Genomic DNA, 15208 nt, shown 5'->3' with positions numbered 1-15208 from the left:
CCCGGCCGCAGTCCTCGGCTGTCCCACTCGGGAAGCCTGGCTTTATTATTACTTAACGCTAGTCATTCACACGCCGCCTGGCAGGAGAGGCGAGCAAAGCTGTGAAGGAAAAGCCAGCTCCAGCCCCAGCCCGCTCTGTGGAGGGCTTGAGTTTTTTGCCCCCTTTCCTCGCTGAGCTGGGTTTTTTCTCACAGCCTGGCACCAGCTGGTGTGTGTATGGGGCGGAATCGCCTGGTTGGGTGAAGTGTGTGTGTATATTCTGCGCCAATCCTAACCCCCCCCCCCTTCAAAACGTCAACTGGCTCCTGTTTAGGGTCCTGACAGCTCTGCTAATTAAGTCTTCGTGAAATGCACACTTCCCTAGCCCCAAACCAAACCCACCTTGCAGGTTCATTTGCTCTGCTCTTTGAGGTCTTTTTTGTTTAAAGCTGGTTCTTTCCTCTCCACAGTATTGCACCTTATTTTTGGAGAGAAAATAATCTGGTTTTACAGGGAGAGTGGGAAGAAAAAGCAATCAACTGCCTTTCGCTGAAGGTAAAGCAACCAAGGAGTGATCACAGGAGAACGGACCAGATTCTGATCTGTTGCTACCTGTGTCAACTCAAACGAAGGTTTCAGAGTAGCAGCCGTGTTAGTCTGTATTCGCAAAAAGAAAAGGAGTACTTGTGGCACCTTAGAGACGAACAAATTTATTAGAGCATAAGCTTTCGTGAGCTACAGCTCACTTCATCGGATGCATTTGGTGGAAAAAACAGAGGAGAGATTTCACTCTGGATTGACACCAAGATAAGGCAGGAAGCTTCTCTTGATGCATGGCTCAACCTACAGAACTTTAACTCTGTGTGGATCTATGTCTCCTTCTACTGGCTGGACCAGATAGGGGGTCCATGAGTCTGCTACTGACTGCAGGCTAATGGATTTGTTTATTTAGCTCAAAGAGTAGCAGTTCATGGTTTTAAATCCAGAGATTTAGGGGTCAATCCCCACTAATGACCTAGCCAGGTGATTTGCTTCATTTGTGTCTATTATCTACCAACAGGTGGAGAAGTTATTAGGAGAGGCAACAAGCTGGAAAAACTGATTCACAGACAAGCACAGGTGTTCCTTCCTCTGGTGTAATGCACAGCCTCCCGAGGGAAGATAACTTTTCCAAACCCTCCTTGCATTGCTAACTTTAAAAGCAGGCTCCTCCCTTCCCCCAACCAGACCCACCAGAATAGGGATGGGAGGGGGAACCCCCAGGGGCTGGGATTTTTTTTTTTAATGGAAGACACAGAGCCATCTAGCTGGATGTTAATATTTTATTAACCATTTCATAATCAAAACAACCATTCAAGAGAAACAGGGGTCCCTTGCAATCTCCTGAAGCCCTGACCACTGAGTCGTTAGAGCTGATCCTATGGTATAAGAACAAGTTGCGTCTCTGCGTGACAACTGGGTTTGGTTTATTATTATGGCAGCATCTCAAAGTCTCTGGGGTTTGTGCAAAGAACTCCCCCATAATGGCAGTCTGTTACAGGAGCAATTGCCCTTGTGCACTGGCAGAAACAACTTCCTCTGGTTTCCAGATAAACCGACTCAAAAAACAACAACATGCCATTAAGATGTACCGAGCACATCTTCTAGTCTGAATGTTTGGCTAATTAAGAAGGGTCTAATTTTCCATGGCCCTGGCAATTCATACCATCATCCACACTAGTATAAAGCCAGTGTAAAACATGGCCATTCTGATCTGGTTTCCAACCATATCACTAGGATCGCTTGTTTTGCACTGGTGTAAATGACAGTGTAGCAGAGAACCAGGCTTGCAGGGTTAAAGCACCTCAGGGACTTAGCCCCTGTCCACACACACAGACACACAAGCAGCACCAGTTTAACTTCTACACTGCTCTAATTAAACTGATGCAATTTGGTGTGTGGACACTCTCATCACATTTTAAGTATGCACAAGCTAAAGCAACATAAACCAGTTTGTTCCACGGACAAAACAGTGCTAGTTTAAATCATACCTTTTGTCAAACTGGTACAACTTTCTATGTAGATCAGCAATAAGGCACTTAAGGGCCAGATTCTTCAAAGGTGTTTAAATGCCTAACTCCCACAGATTTCAATGGGAGGTAGGTGCCTAAATACCTTTGACGGTCTGCACCTAAGTCCCATTGAATTCCAACGACGTAGGCGTTTTTGAAATTTTACCTGTCATTGTCTAAACAGAGGTCAACAAAAACATTGCAGTCGGTCAGTTACAGGTCTCCCCATCCTGTTTAAAAAACAGCCCTGTAAGAAATCCCTTGTGAGAACAAAGACAGGAGAGGAAAGAGCAACTTGACTGGAAAGACCTGGAAAGAAAAAGAAATGTGGTTTTTTGCTTCTTGATTATGAGTTAAGAAGGCCTGAAAAGTTGCTTTTTTGTTACTTTTTCTTCTGTTTGTTTTTTATATATTAAGGCCTCGGCTACACACAGATTTTGCACCTGTATAACTAGATACACTGAAAGGTATGATTTTTTTTTTTTAACCGATATAGTTACACCAATACAATCCCTAGCAGTTACACTGGTATATAAAAGTGCCTTGCACAAGTATAACTTATTCCCCATCCCATATGGGAATGGTTATCCCAATATATGCACCTTTATACCAGTATAAATGGATCCACCCATATAGTTAAACTGATACAACTTGGGTATGTGTAGACAAGGCCTTAGAAATTCAGATCTTGTCTTTCCTGGGAGAGTCTATGGAAAACTTGAACTTGGAGGTTTACAGTGGACAGCAAGGAAGTGACACGCCATTTCATTCAGAAGGGAAGTCATGATGGTTTTCATTTCAACTGCTTAAAACGGTGGGGCTTTCAAAGTTTTGCGTGAAAAGGAGTTCACAAATAAAATCTCTTTGAAAGGCTTTGACACTGCTTCTGTTGTAGGGCTCAGAAAATTTTCAATCTGCAGCTTTGAGTCCTCCAGGGACTTCTCCACCAGAAACAGAGAACTACACAAAACTTTACATCCCTGAGGAAAGAGGCAAGCAGAGAAGAGATCCCCCTCACCTCCGCTTTTCAAAGCCCAAAGCTCCCAATTCTTCAGGTTCTTTTTATCGATCATAAAGAAGAAAAACCACAACAAGCCTTTTTTCCCCTTTGCAGGCCACCTTTAACTTAAACAGTTGGGCCCTTATCCTGCAACCACTTGGGTACGTGCTTCACTTTACTTCCATGAGTCATCATGTGTCAGCTCAATGAGGAATAATTCAATTGGGGGTGGTGGGAAATCTCCAGCCTGAACTGAAAACAAAGTCATCAAAGAAACAGGCTCCAGTTACGATCAGGCTGGGGACAAGGCAAATGGGAACAGCTAGGCTGATATGAGCAGCAGGCTTTCTAATCTGAAGCCAACAGAGTTCCTCATTTTTTTACGGTTTACAAAGGCTGCAGGGACAGCCCAGAGGAACCGGTGATAGATCATGACATGAAGTTTTCCTCCTACAACATTTGTGCATTGGGATCCCATTTGCTCCCATGGGCTGGAAGTTTCTTTGCAGAGAATCTATTTATTAGTCACCCAGTGGGCCCTGTTCTTGTAATGCTGCGAGTTATTTTATAACACTGAGACGCAACAATGCAGATCAAACCCATCTTTCTCTTTGTGCCAGCAATGTGAAAAAGGCCTTGTCGCTTTTATTTAATCCTTCTTGGCAGCTGGATGAAGCCACCAGCCTGGTGCCCGTGTGTTTGATTGGCCTGGTCTGTATAGAACTTCATGTACAGGGAAATAAGAACGGAACCTGGAGCTGTTCGGACAACTTGATCCAATACACTGGAAAACACTGAAAGCCTGAACATCTTCCCATTCCTGCAGCCCCCCACCCCTCGAAATAAGCTGCAAGGTCCCCCAGCTTGTGTCAGGATAGGAAGCCCCCCATCAAGGCTGCCCAGGGAGCTTTGCTTTCTGAATGAACTCCTCCTTGTGGGTGCCGTCGCAGTAAGGAGGGGATTTGGTGTGTTTGCACCCACACAGCCAGGCGCTCTTGGCCTCATCCAGCCGGAACCTCAGAGGAGAGAGATCTGGGGTTGCAGTTTTATGGGATCCGTCACAGAAAGGCTGTAGAGCAAAAGAAACAAAGCAGTGGTTTTACTTGGCACCACCATTCCAAGAGAGGTGTGCCAGGGCTGCTGGGAAGGAGAGACCGTTTCACGGAGCTGGATTAGCTCCATCTAGCTCAGGTATTTATCCGGCCCTCCATCACCATTCTATCTGAGCGCCTCAATCTTTCAGCCCCTGGAGGGCAGAGCACAGATAGGGGAAACTAAGGCACAGAGAGATTAAGTGACATGCTCAAAGCCACACAGGAAATCTGGGGCAGGAGAAAGAATTGAAGCCAGGTCTCCTGCATCTCAGATAAGTGCCCAAACCACTGGTTCATCCTTCCTCTTAGGAGGAGCTGGAGATCCAGGCTGCCCCATATTGGGTAAAGATCTGTTTGCATTTCCAAGCAAGAGGGGAATTAATGCTGGCCTCCCCATATTCTCCTCTGCTTTCCTTCCCCCACACCAGTGGAGATCACCAAAAGATAGCCGAGGAAGGGTCAGCTTTTAGGCCCCCCACAGTATACAGAGAGCAGGATGATGGGTGACAAGGCAGCTCACAACATGTCATGTCGTTAATTTCACCTGCTGGATTTTGCACTGGCTCCTAGCTTGTACCAGGGGCGATCATTAAACAGGACGCATTTCCCCCACAGCCTGACATAATGTTGTGAATGGGTCAAACCTGACCTTTCTTTTAACCTCTCTTGTCTCAGACAGACTGTCAGCTCTTTGGGGCAGGGACTGTCTTGATGTTCTGTTTGTACAGCGCCTAGCGCCATGGTGTCCTGGTTTGTGACTGGAGCTTCTTGGTGCTACTGTAATACACCTGATCAATAAAGTATTTAGGCTCCATATGTGTTGCACATCATACTCCAGTTATCTGCCAAATCGGGCATCCCACTTCTGCATAATAATAAACCCGATTGACTCTTCCATTATTTCAGGATTTAAAGGAAATTTAAAGGATTTATAGCAGAAACCTCTTCAGTCCCCCTACAGAACAGGTATTTCTCCAAGTGGGAGATATAAGCTGACACAGGAGGACAGGGAGAGAGATGTTCCTATTAGGAAAGGTAATGTCCAGAGGGAGAATGGGATAGTTGAGAGGAGACTTCCATTTTTGGTTGCTGTCTGCTTGTAAACAGCAACATGAGCATTCATAGGCAGAGGGCAACAGAAAAGAATAAACTTAAACGCAGTTATTACTCTCTAGATTTTAACTTACTGCACTTGATGAGAAGGGTTGCATGATATAAACACACAATGATCCTGACTGGGGCCATTAGGGGCTAGTATCACATAAAGAATAAGAACACTCCCAAGCAAAGTAATGCACCTTGGAAAAAAATAATCCCAACTATACGCACACACAATGATGGGATCTAAATTAGCTGGTTTACCACTCAAGAAAGAGATCTTGGAGTCATGGTAGATCGTTCCCTGAAAACATCTGCTCAGTGTGCGGCGGCCATCAAAAAAGCGACCAGAATGTTAAGAACGGGATAGATCATAAAACAGAAAATATCATGATGTCAGTATGTAAATCCAGGGTACGCCCACATCTGGAATGCAGTGCACAGTTCTGGTCACCTCGTCTCAAAAAAATGAGATATTGGAATTGGAGAAGGTGCAGAGGAGGGCAACAAAAATGATGAGGGGGGGATGGAACAGATGCTGTATGAGGAGAGATTTAAAAGACTGGGACCTTTCAGCTGAGAAAAGAGACGACTAAGGGGGGATATGCTAGAGGTCTGTAAAATCCTGACTAGTGTGGGAAAAGCAAATAGGGAAGTATTGTTTAGCTCTCCAAATAACACAAGAACTAGGGGGGCACCCGATGAAATTAACAGGCAGCAGGTTAAAAAATAACAAAAGGAAGTACTTTTTCACACAACACACGGTCAATCGGTAGAACTTGTTGCCATGGGATACTGTAAAGGCCAAAGAATTTTTTGGGTTCAAAAAAGAATTAGATGAATTCCTGGAGGATAGGTCCATCAATGGCTATTAGCTAAGATGGTGAGGGACGCAACCCCATGCTCTAGGTGTCCCTAAACCTCCAAACATCTGAAGCTGGGGTGGATAACAGGGGATGGATCACTCGAAATTGCTCTGTTCTGTTCACTCCCTCTGAACTTTCTGTTACCAGTCACTGCCAGAGACAGGATACTGGGCTAGATGGACCATTGGTTTGACCCAGTATGGCCAGCAGTGGGTGTGAAGCTGCTTCTCCCTAGCTGATTATCAAGTATTTCACTCATTGCCTTTCAGCGCAATGTCTGGGTGCACTTGGAATTTGGGACCCCAGCAATCTCCAAATCAGAGCAGCAAACAGACCCTGGTTTCCTACAGAGCCCTGGCTTTAACAGGGCAGAGAAAGGAGATCTAGCCAGCTGCCTCAGTGCCTCAGCAATTCATAGCTCACAGCTGGGAGAACTCATGCTAAAATGGGGCCACATTTTAGGCTTTGAAATATATCCATTAAAAGCACCTTGCAGAGGCATGGGCCTGCTCCTGAGAACACCTCGTCTTTAGCTACCACCAGCTTCAACCATGGGACAGTTACTTGAAGATAATTTAAAACATATATTTTAATATAATAATGTTAAGCTTCATGGCACAAGGCGATTAGAACTGACAGGAGCTAGGGAGACAACTAGGTTATCCCAACCATGTCCACTAGGGGGAGGTATTTCTTGTTCCTTCCTCTGAAGCAGCTGGTGCTGGAAGCAAGACCCTGGACTTTCCCATAGTCTTCAGAGTTTTGCAGGAATGTCGAAGGAGGTCATGTAGGCCAATGAAAAATGGTTCTGAGCTGGGTGAATTGCTAAGAAGCTCGGGGAGTGCGGACACGAAGGATAAACCACAACGATTTTGGCAAGTTTCAGAGTAGCAGCCGTGTTAGTCTGTATTCGCAAAAAGAAAAGGAGGACTTGTGGATTTTGGAAGTTACCTGTTTCTTGCTGTGGCCACAGGTGCACCAAGCATAAAGCTTTCCTGCCTTCAAGTCCACTTGGTACGGGTGTTTGGCTGCAATTGCTGGCTGGGAAGGGGACGAAGAGGTACCTGAAGAACTCCTTACCTGTGGAGAGGGAGGTATGGTCAGGTACAGAGATCTGCTGTAAAGGATCTGTCCTATTAGGTTCAACTCAGCTGAGGAATCTTGTTTTTATAAGATCTCATCGTGCGTAATACCTGAGGACTGGGTGAAACTAAAAATCTAAGCAAGGAGCGTAACAACAGCTGGTCTACTGGATAGGGCACTGGACTGGGAATCAGGAGAGCTGGGTTCTACTTCTGGCTCTTCTGTGCTTGTTTCCCCTCCTACCCTTTGTCTTGTCTATTTAGACTAGAAGTTCTTTTGGGCAGGGAATGTCTCTTGTGCTGTGTCTGTACAGCGCCTAGCACCCAGAGGCCCCAGTCGCAACTGAGTTTACTGTAATATTACTATGTGACTATGTTTCCACGGAGAGAGATTAACAGGGTTTTTCTGTTATCGGTGGGAGATGCCATAGCAAAATGTTTTCTTATGTCAAGACAGCCTGGGGATTTAAAGTATACATATTTTACTGCCAGTGACATTAGCAGTTTTATGATGCCTGAAGCCCTAACGGCTTGGGAAGGGGGTTTATTAGCCTGAGCTTCTGGAAAGTAATAAACTCCTTTTCCCACACTCCAGGCTGGAAAACACACTCCAGGCTGGATTAAGAGATCACATTTGCCTAAACAGAGAAGCACTTTTGAGTCCTCTCAACTTAATATTGTCTCTTCTTTAAATTTTGATCTCTCACCAGCCAGAAAACAGACCAGTCCACTGGGCTGGGCACTGGATTAAAGCTCAGAGGAGCTGGTTCTAGTCTCAGCTTTGCCTTTCTGTGCCTCTTTCCCTCCCATCCCTTCTGCGTCTAGTCTATTTCAATGCTCATTGAGGCAGGGACTCCCTCTCACCCTGTGTCTGGGCAGTGTCCAGCACAATGGGGCCTTGACCTTTGTGGGGGCCTCTATGCACAAAATACATTCACAAAAATAATCACTAAATTTATAAGCCCGCCACCAGCTTCCCAAATAACCCCATTGCACAGCTTGATTTCCGTGGTATACCCACTTGACACAGGTGCAAAGGACTACACAAGCCAGGGTGACAGAGGGAATCAGATCCTTGGTGTTGCTAGGTTTCAGAGTAGCAGCCGTGTTAGTCTGTATTCGCAAAAGGAAAAGGAGTACTTGTGGCACCTTAGAGACTAACAAAATTTATTAGAGCATAAGCTTTCATCCGATGAAGTGAGCTGTAGCTCACGAAAGCTTATGCTCAAATAAATTTGTTAGTCTCTAAGGTGCCACAAGTACTCCTTTTCTTTTTGGTGTTGCTATGCATTCAAAAATCATTGGATTTAAAGAATAACTAAATAAATGAATTGGAAGGTTGAGGGTTGTCTGATTTTTTGTAGAGATAGCTTTTTAAAATTATGTACTGTTGTTGTTTTAAATATAAAGGAGTATAAACAAGACACCAAAGCGGTCTATATATACCATACACACATATCACATACAATAAACACCAGACTACCATATACATACGTGTTATATATCATAAACAGAGATTTTTCAACGTTCCAAATAACCTTAGCAGCACAAATCCCACTGAAAGTGAATCGGTCTTGTGCTCGTAAGTCATGCATAGTCATCAGTGTTTGCAAGACTGAGGCCTTTGGGGCTTATGAAAACCCCACCCCTAGAGAAAAGCTGGTCTCCCTTCAGAGCAGTGTGACCTGGTGGATAGGAGATTGGGGTTGTACTCTTGGCTCTGCCGCTGGCCTGCTATGTGACCTTAGGCAAGTCATTTCACTGCCCCGTGCCTCAGTTTCCCCATCTGTAAAATGGGGATAATGACACTGACCTCCTTTGTAAAGTGCTTTGAGCAATACAGATACAAAGAGCTAGATATTATATCACAGTAAGTTTATCATCAGTTTCTATATGGGTCTCAGCCAATATTTTACTCCTCCTAGGAGAGTGCTCTTTTGGGGGGGGAAGGAGGTATGTTTTTATTTTGACAGGCAAGCAAAATCCAATTAATTCCCCCCCCCCCATCACCATGGTAAAGAGTGCTCCAGCCTTTTCTCCCACCCTTTGTCTAGCTTTTTTCATGTAAGATATGTCTATGCTTCAAGCTGGATTGGATGCATAAATCCCCAGCTCAAGGGGACGTCCTCACGTTAGCTGGGATGGAGCTAGTGCACGACAGAGTGTAGCTGCAATGGCGCGAGTGGTGGGAGAGTCCGCTAGCTGCACCAAGTACGGACCGGTCTGATATGCTTTATAGCCCCTCCTGTAGCTCATGCCTCTGGGGCTACGCTCCATTTTTAGCCCACTAGCTGCTCCTTGGGAATCACACCCGCAGCTCCCTGAGTGTACATCTGCGCTCCAAGCACTGCTGCTACTTGCTACAGCTGTTTGCTAGCCCTGTAGTAAATCCATCCCCTGGGTCGGTGGAAGGAGGTGACTACCCCTGGGCTTAGGTCGTCTTAACTACACCGCTCGCTGTCCCAGGGAACGGGGCATTGTGGGTCAGCGGCTGGAGGACTGCTAGGGTTGACACAGGTCATGCAGTGTTCACCCTGGGTCTCCCTCGCCCTCGGGAGGCTGACCGCGCCATTCGAGGAGGTGTTTTTTTTTTTTCTGTGTGTCCGTAACAGGGCCCTCGGTCTGGCCGGTAAGAAATCGGTGCGTAGACGCACGCACAGATAGGCCGAGGCCGGGGCGACTGACGTCAACCTCCCCTTGTCACCTAGCCCAGGCCTCAGGGGTGTGAACAATTCACACCCCTAAGCGACCTGGGAGTGGTGAACCGAAGTTTGGGGTGTGTTTGCACCCTGCACAGTACCATGGAGGGGTCTCGGGGGGGGGGGGGGTCCCTAGGCGCTAGCCTAGTAAACCTCATTAATCAAATAATCCCCAGTGATAGGTGAAGGGCGGACAAGGGGGGGGGTTGTTTTGCCAGGCTGATGCACACTTTTCAGTCTAGGCTAGAACCCAACCCTCTGGCCCATGGAGAGCCCCCTGGAAATACCCGAAAAGGAGGGGAGTGAGGGGGCTAATTGAGGGAGGGGTTCGCCCCCCCAAGATCCACCGGCCGTCCTGCCCTGGCCTCCGCCGCGTGCGCTTACCCAGCAGCCCGCCGCCCTCGCGCAGGCTCCGCTCACCAGTGTCGCAAGAGCGGCCGGTCTCTGCAGCGCCGGCATCCCGGCTAAGCGCGGGCGCGCAGCCGGCCGCCGGGTCACCTTCCCGGCTCCTGCCCCTGCGGCCGAGCCCCGCCGCCCCGGAAGGCGCAGGCAATGCCGGGCCGCTTTGCAGCCGGGAGCTGGGCGGGCTGCGGAAGGTTCCACCCCCGTGCCCTGCAATGCAACGTGGTGTGCAATGCAGCCAGCCCGGGGCAAGGGCGCCGGCTTGGAAGCTCTCCCCCCCCCCCCGCACCCCTTTTGCAGCGTGGACCCCCCCCCGCGCTGCAGCTGAGCCCGCTTCCTCTGGGCTTCAGGCTGCTCACGGAGCGAGCCTCGCTGGGGGAAGCTTCCCTTCGGGCGCCGCTCTTGCTGCCTCCGGGAAAGGGCTGCCCGCAGCCCCGGTGAGGAGCTGCCGAGGCCGCAGGAGGTTTTTATCCACGCCTCCGGGCAGCGGAGGTTGTTCTGATGGGGATTGCGTCTGGCTCACGTCACCCCGGGACAGCCCCTGGTGCAACTCTCTGTCCAACAACCTCCTGGCCCAGTTAGTAGGGGCACCCGAAACGTGTAGGTGGGTGCCTAAAAGGAAGGCTCCTCCCTCCACACATAGCCCCCTCCCTGCATTTTCATTTTATGTAGGGGCTTAAATATAAAGTTAGGAGCCTGATGGTCAGAGGCCCAACTCTGAAAGCTGTCGACTTCAGGTTCTGTGGAACTCCTTGCCAGAGGATTCTGTGAAGGCCAAGACCATAACAGGGTTCAAAAAAGAACTAGATAAGTTCATGGGGGACAGGTCCATCAATGGCTATTAGCCAGCATGGGCAGGGATGGTGTCCCTAGCCTCTGTTTGCCAGAAGCTGGGAATGGGTGACAGGGGATGGATCACTGGATGTTTACCTGTTCTGTTCAGTCCCTCTGGGGCACCAGGCACTGGCCACCATTGGAAGACAGGAGACTGGACTCGATGGACTTTGGTCTGACCCGGTATGGCTGCTCTTATGGGCTTCTGAGTCTTGGAGTATTGTCATAGCTTCTAAGGCCAGAAGGAACCATCTGGCTCATCTGGGCTGACCTCCTGTATAGCACAACCCATGGAAATGTCACCCACTTCCCCTCGATTCAGTGCAATAACTTGTCTGAGTAAAGACTATCTACCAGACCGGTGTCCAGTTTTGCTCTGAAGCCATCAAAAGATGGAGAAGCACCCACTTCCCTGCAGTTTGTTCCAATGTTTAATCATCTTCATGGTTAAAAAAATAAAGGATGCCTTATTTCTCATTTGAATTTGACCAGCTTTTGCTTCTGAACTGATTGACACAACGTTCGCACATTGGTCTGGTTAAAGCATAAGTGGACTCCCCTGTCTGTCTCCATCTGTTGCCTCTTTTCTTATAGTTAGATTGTGAGCGCTTTAGGTGGGGGAACTTTTTGTCCTGTGTTTCTGATTAGCACAGGGAGGGCCTGGTCCATGATAAGGGCTCCTAGGAGCTACGTAAATACAGATAAATAAATAATAGGATGGGGAGTCAGGACTCCTGGGTTCTTTTCCTAGCTCTGCTGCAGTCTTAGTGGGACGACCTTGAACACTGTGTTGTTGACTTCCATGGGTCTAACCAAGAGCTGAAAGTTAAGCAATGTGCTTAAGGACTTTGTTGGATCAGGGCTGGAATGTTCATCTTAAATGGAGCCCTTAATCAGACTGAGGTCCGATTACATCAGAGCCAGGAATGGAAAAGACCCCCCCCCCCTTTTTTGGCAGTCATTTTGGGTTTTTTTTACTGCTATATCTGCTAAATACAATAGCCAAGTGAATTCCACGGCTGTCGTTACATGAAGGGATTCTGCTGACCTAATAAACCATGAGAAAATTTCATTTCAACGTCCTCCAACTGTGCTTTCCATGAGCTCTGCCGATTTCCCCAACCGGAACATTGAAGCTGAAGAGTGAATTTAGCCTCTTTGCTACCCATGACTCACCCACTTCCCTTTAAATGAATAGTTGAAGTGTCAAAGGGTGTTCTGTTTGGGTTTTTTAACATTTACCCTGGGGAAAATGTAACTTTTTGACAGCTGTGATGATTTACCTTGTGCAGATGGCTAAGCACTGAAGGGGCCAGGGAGATTGCTGGCTTTAGTCTGTGCCATTTTCCAGAGGAATCAGATGACAAAACATGTCAGGACATTGCTCTTCTGTTCACTCTGCTGTTATCCTAGTGCGTCTCTCAAGAGTGCTCGCCCCAAAGAGAGGGGTTAGAGATCTCACCTAACGGGGGGAGGGGAGGGGAAGCAGATGAAGTGGCCTGGGCCTTTAGTAGTTAGTACTCTTTTACCTGATTCAGGAAAACCTCTCATCAGGACAACATTTAAGCATGTGTTTAAATCCCATTGAAGTCCATGAGAATTAAGCATGTGCATAAGAGCTTTCCTGAATCAGGGCTGGCGTCAGAACTGAACCAGTGGGGCCTTGCATGGTTTTAAGCAGTGTAATGCTGCTGGAGCTGCCTCTTGTGGTTATTACAGACCCCCAAAGCCATTTTCCTCAAGAGAAGCAGGAATTGCTATACCAGATCAAATCCATTGTCCATGTAACCTTGTTTCCAACTGGCCAACAAGATGCAAGAAATCCTGCAGCTGGCAGTTTTGGAATAACCTAGCCACAGAGCAATTAATTCCTAATTCCAGTTAGACGTATAAAAGTAGAAGTGTTAATCCTGATGTCCTAGGTAAAGTCCAATTTGGGTAACTATGTTCTGTCTCTCTAAAATTCCCCTAGTTTCAATTGGATAGGTCACCAACCTTTTGTGCAGTGTAGCTGTGGGCTGTTAAACAGCTGCTGTGCTCCACTCTAGAGCAGGCTGCATCTGAGTAGCAGTGACTTTCTCTAGGAATGCTTTATAGGATGTAGATTCCACTAGAAAGACACCATGCTATAATTATTCCTGGACTGTTCATGCTGTGGCAGAAACGACAATTAAGTGAAAAAAAAAATAAAATACAGAACTCACTTTTTTTTTGGTCCTACTTTTTATTTTTTTGGAAATAACTCTTTTATTAAAAGAACAAGGACTGCAACAATTTCCTGGTTGTACAAATACATTAATGATACAAAGACACTCTTTTCTGCTTATTACACAACAGAGAGAAAATGAAGCCAACTGAATTCCTTTATCACTGACGGTAGAGGAAGGGTAAATAGGAGCAGTTTTCTGTCAAAGACATTCCACTGCTATTTAGCACCTGAAGTGGGGTTTTGTCCATAGAAAGATTTTTTTTAAAAGAGTGTCATCCCCTTGAACATTCTCCAAGTGAAAATGGAATATGCCTGGCTGACAGCAGTCATACACATGTTATAAGAAAGTTAGCATGCTCCTGGCTATGACTCTGGACCTAAAATGAAAATCTTTTTGAGGAAAAAATCACTCAAATATCTACGTATGCTTTAATCTTAAGCATAAGAACATAAGAATGGCCACACTGGGTCAGATTAATGGTCCATCTAGCCCAGTATCCTGTCTTCCAACAGTGGCCAATGCCAGGTGCTTCAGCAGGAATGAACAGAACAGGTAATGATCAAATGATCCATGTACTTGTACTTAAGGATGTGTTTGAGTCCCACTGAAGTCAAAGGTCAGCACACACTTAAGGGCTTTCCTGAACAGGGATGGCTAAGCATGTCCTTATATGTTTTCCTGAATTGGGGCTTTTGCCAGCACTGGAGATATAGCTGGTTGGGGTCTCAAATTCAGATGGACATAGGACTGAAGTATGCAATGTGATGTACAAATAAGGCCCTGTTGACATTAAAAAAAAAACAACTCCAGAGTAATTCCTAGATTTTAAAGCCAGAAGAGACCATCGGATTATCTAGTCTGAACTAGATACACAGCACATGGGATTTCACCCACTCACCCCTGCATTGAGCACAATAACTTGTGTTTGACTAAAAAAAATAAAATAATCCATAAAGGCATCCAGGCTTGTAGCTGTAGCTACAGCAGTGCAAAGTACACCATAGATACCCTGGCATGGTTTACTTGGTTAGATTATTAGATTAAGCTGCAGAGGCTGTAAACCTGCTTTTGTGTCAGTGCAAATGTATCTACATTAGGGATTTGTCCTGTGGTAACTGCACCAGGGAGATTACACCAGCCTGAATTTCCTTAGTGATGTAGACAGGGCCTAGACTGTTGCAAGATGTCTGGATCAAACCCAGGCCTTAGAGTTGGTCTACGCTTTGATTTTCAGTCGTGTTTTCACATGTTAACTAACCCCATTGTAAATTCCACTGTAGATGTGAAACAAACATTTGTTCTAGGACCTGAGATTTATGATTTTTCAAAATTTAAAACTAAAATTGTAAATTTTTCTGCTCCCATTTTTTTCAACCCACAATAAAGCTGGTTAAAATTGTTTCAAAGTCTGACAAAATTTCAAATTTAAAAATAGTTGAGGGGAAAGAATTGCCAGGAATTTTTCTTCCCCAGTTGTGACCTGGTGTTTGTGCCCTCACAGTCTATTGTAATTGGTGGAGATGGGAAACCAATGTTGCAAATGCAGCTCACGGACTTCCCCGTGGGATTCATTTTAGATGGACTTGAACCAAAACTCTGTTTCACAGCTCAGGAACCTCTTGGAACGAGCTTAAAGCACAAAATATTTTTGTTCATTACCTTACCCCTGCCCAGAACAAAATGGGAAGGGGAAATCTGGAAGGAACAATCCCAGGAGAAACCAGCTATTCATTTCCAAAGCCTTGGCTACAGACAGCTAAATTAGTTAAACTGGAGCAAGAACCCTCATGGATGCCCTCATATTGCTTTAAAACTGGTTGTATGGGTTGAGCTTGCCTCTGTAAATTTACATGTGCAAGCTAAATAGATGTAAGACAGGTGTGAACTCCTGTA

At 46.3% G+C, this 15208-nt stretch overlaps 1 protein-coding gene across 3 annotated transcripts; it reads right to left on the bottom strand.

Annotated features, from left to right (window-relative positions):
• Nucleotides 1-1285: 1285 nt before the first annotated feature.
• CISD3 (CDGSH iron sulfur domain 3) lies at nucleotides 1286-10515 on the bottom strand. 3 transcript variants are annotated; one of them, XM_038385496.2, is made up of 3 exons: nucleotides 10290-10479; nucleotides 7040-7168; nucleotides 1286-4099 (listed from the first exon to the last, which is right to left on the bottom strand). In XM_038385496.2, the coding sequence occupies exons 1-3, from the start codon at nucleotides 10326-10328 to the stop codon at nucleotides 3920-3922; spliced, it is 348 nt and encodes a 115-aa protein (XP_038241424.1). In that variant the 5' UTR covers nucleotides 10329-10479; the 3' UTR covers nucleotides 1286-3919. The 3 variants fall into 3 exon arrangements, with proteins under 3 accessions (XP_038241424.1, XP_038241423.1, XP_043359267.1); XM_038385495.2 differs by having other exon boundaries at nucleotides 10254-10467; XM_043503332.1 differs by lacking the exon at nucleotides 1286-4099 and adding an exon at nucleotides 6172-6959 and having other exon boundaries at nucleotides 7028-7168; nucleotides 10254-10515.
• Between the last annotated feature and the right edge of the window lie 4693 nt (nucleotides 10516-15208).

This window comes from Dermochelys coriacea, chromosome 27 (assembly GCF_009764565.3).
Source record: "Dermochelys coriacea isolate rDerCor1 chromosome 27, rDerCor1.pri.v4, whole genome shotgun sequence".
Lineage (NCBI taxonomy): Eukaryota > Metazoa > Chordata > Testudines > Dermochelyidae > Dermochelys > Dermochelys coriacea.
This window is presented reverse-complemented; position numbering and strand designations above follow the sequence as displayed.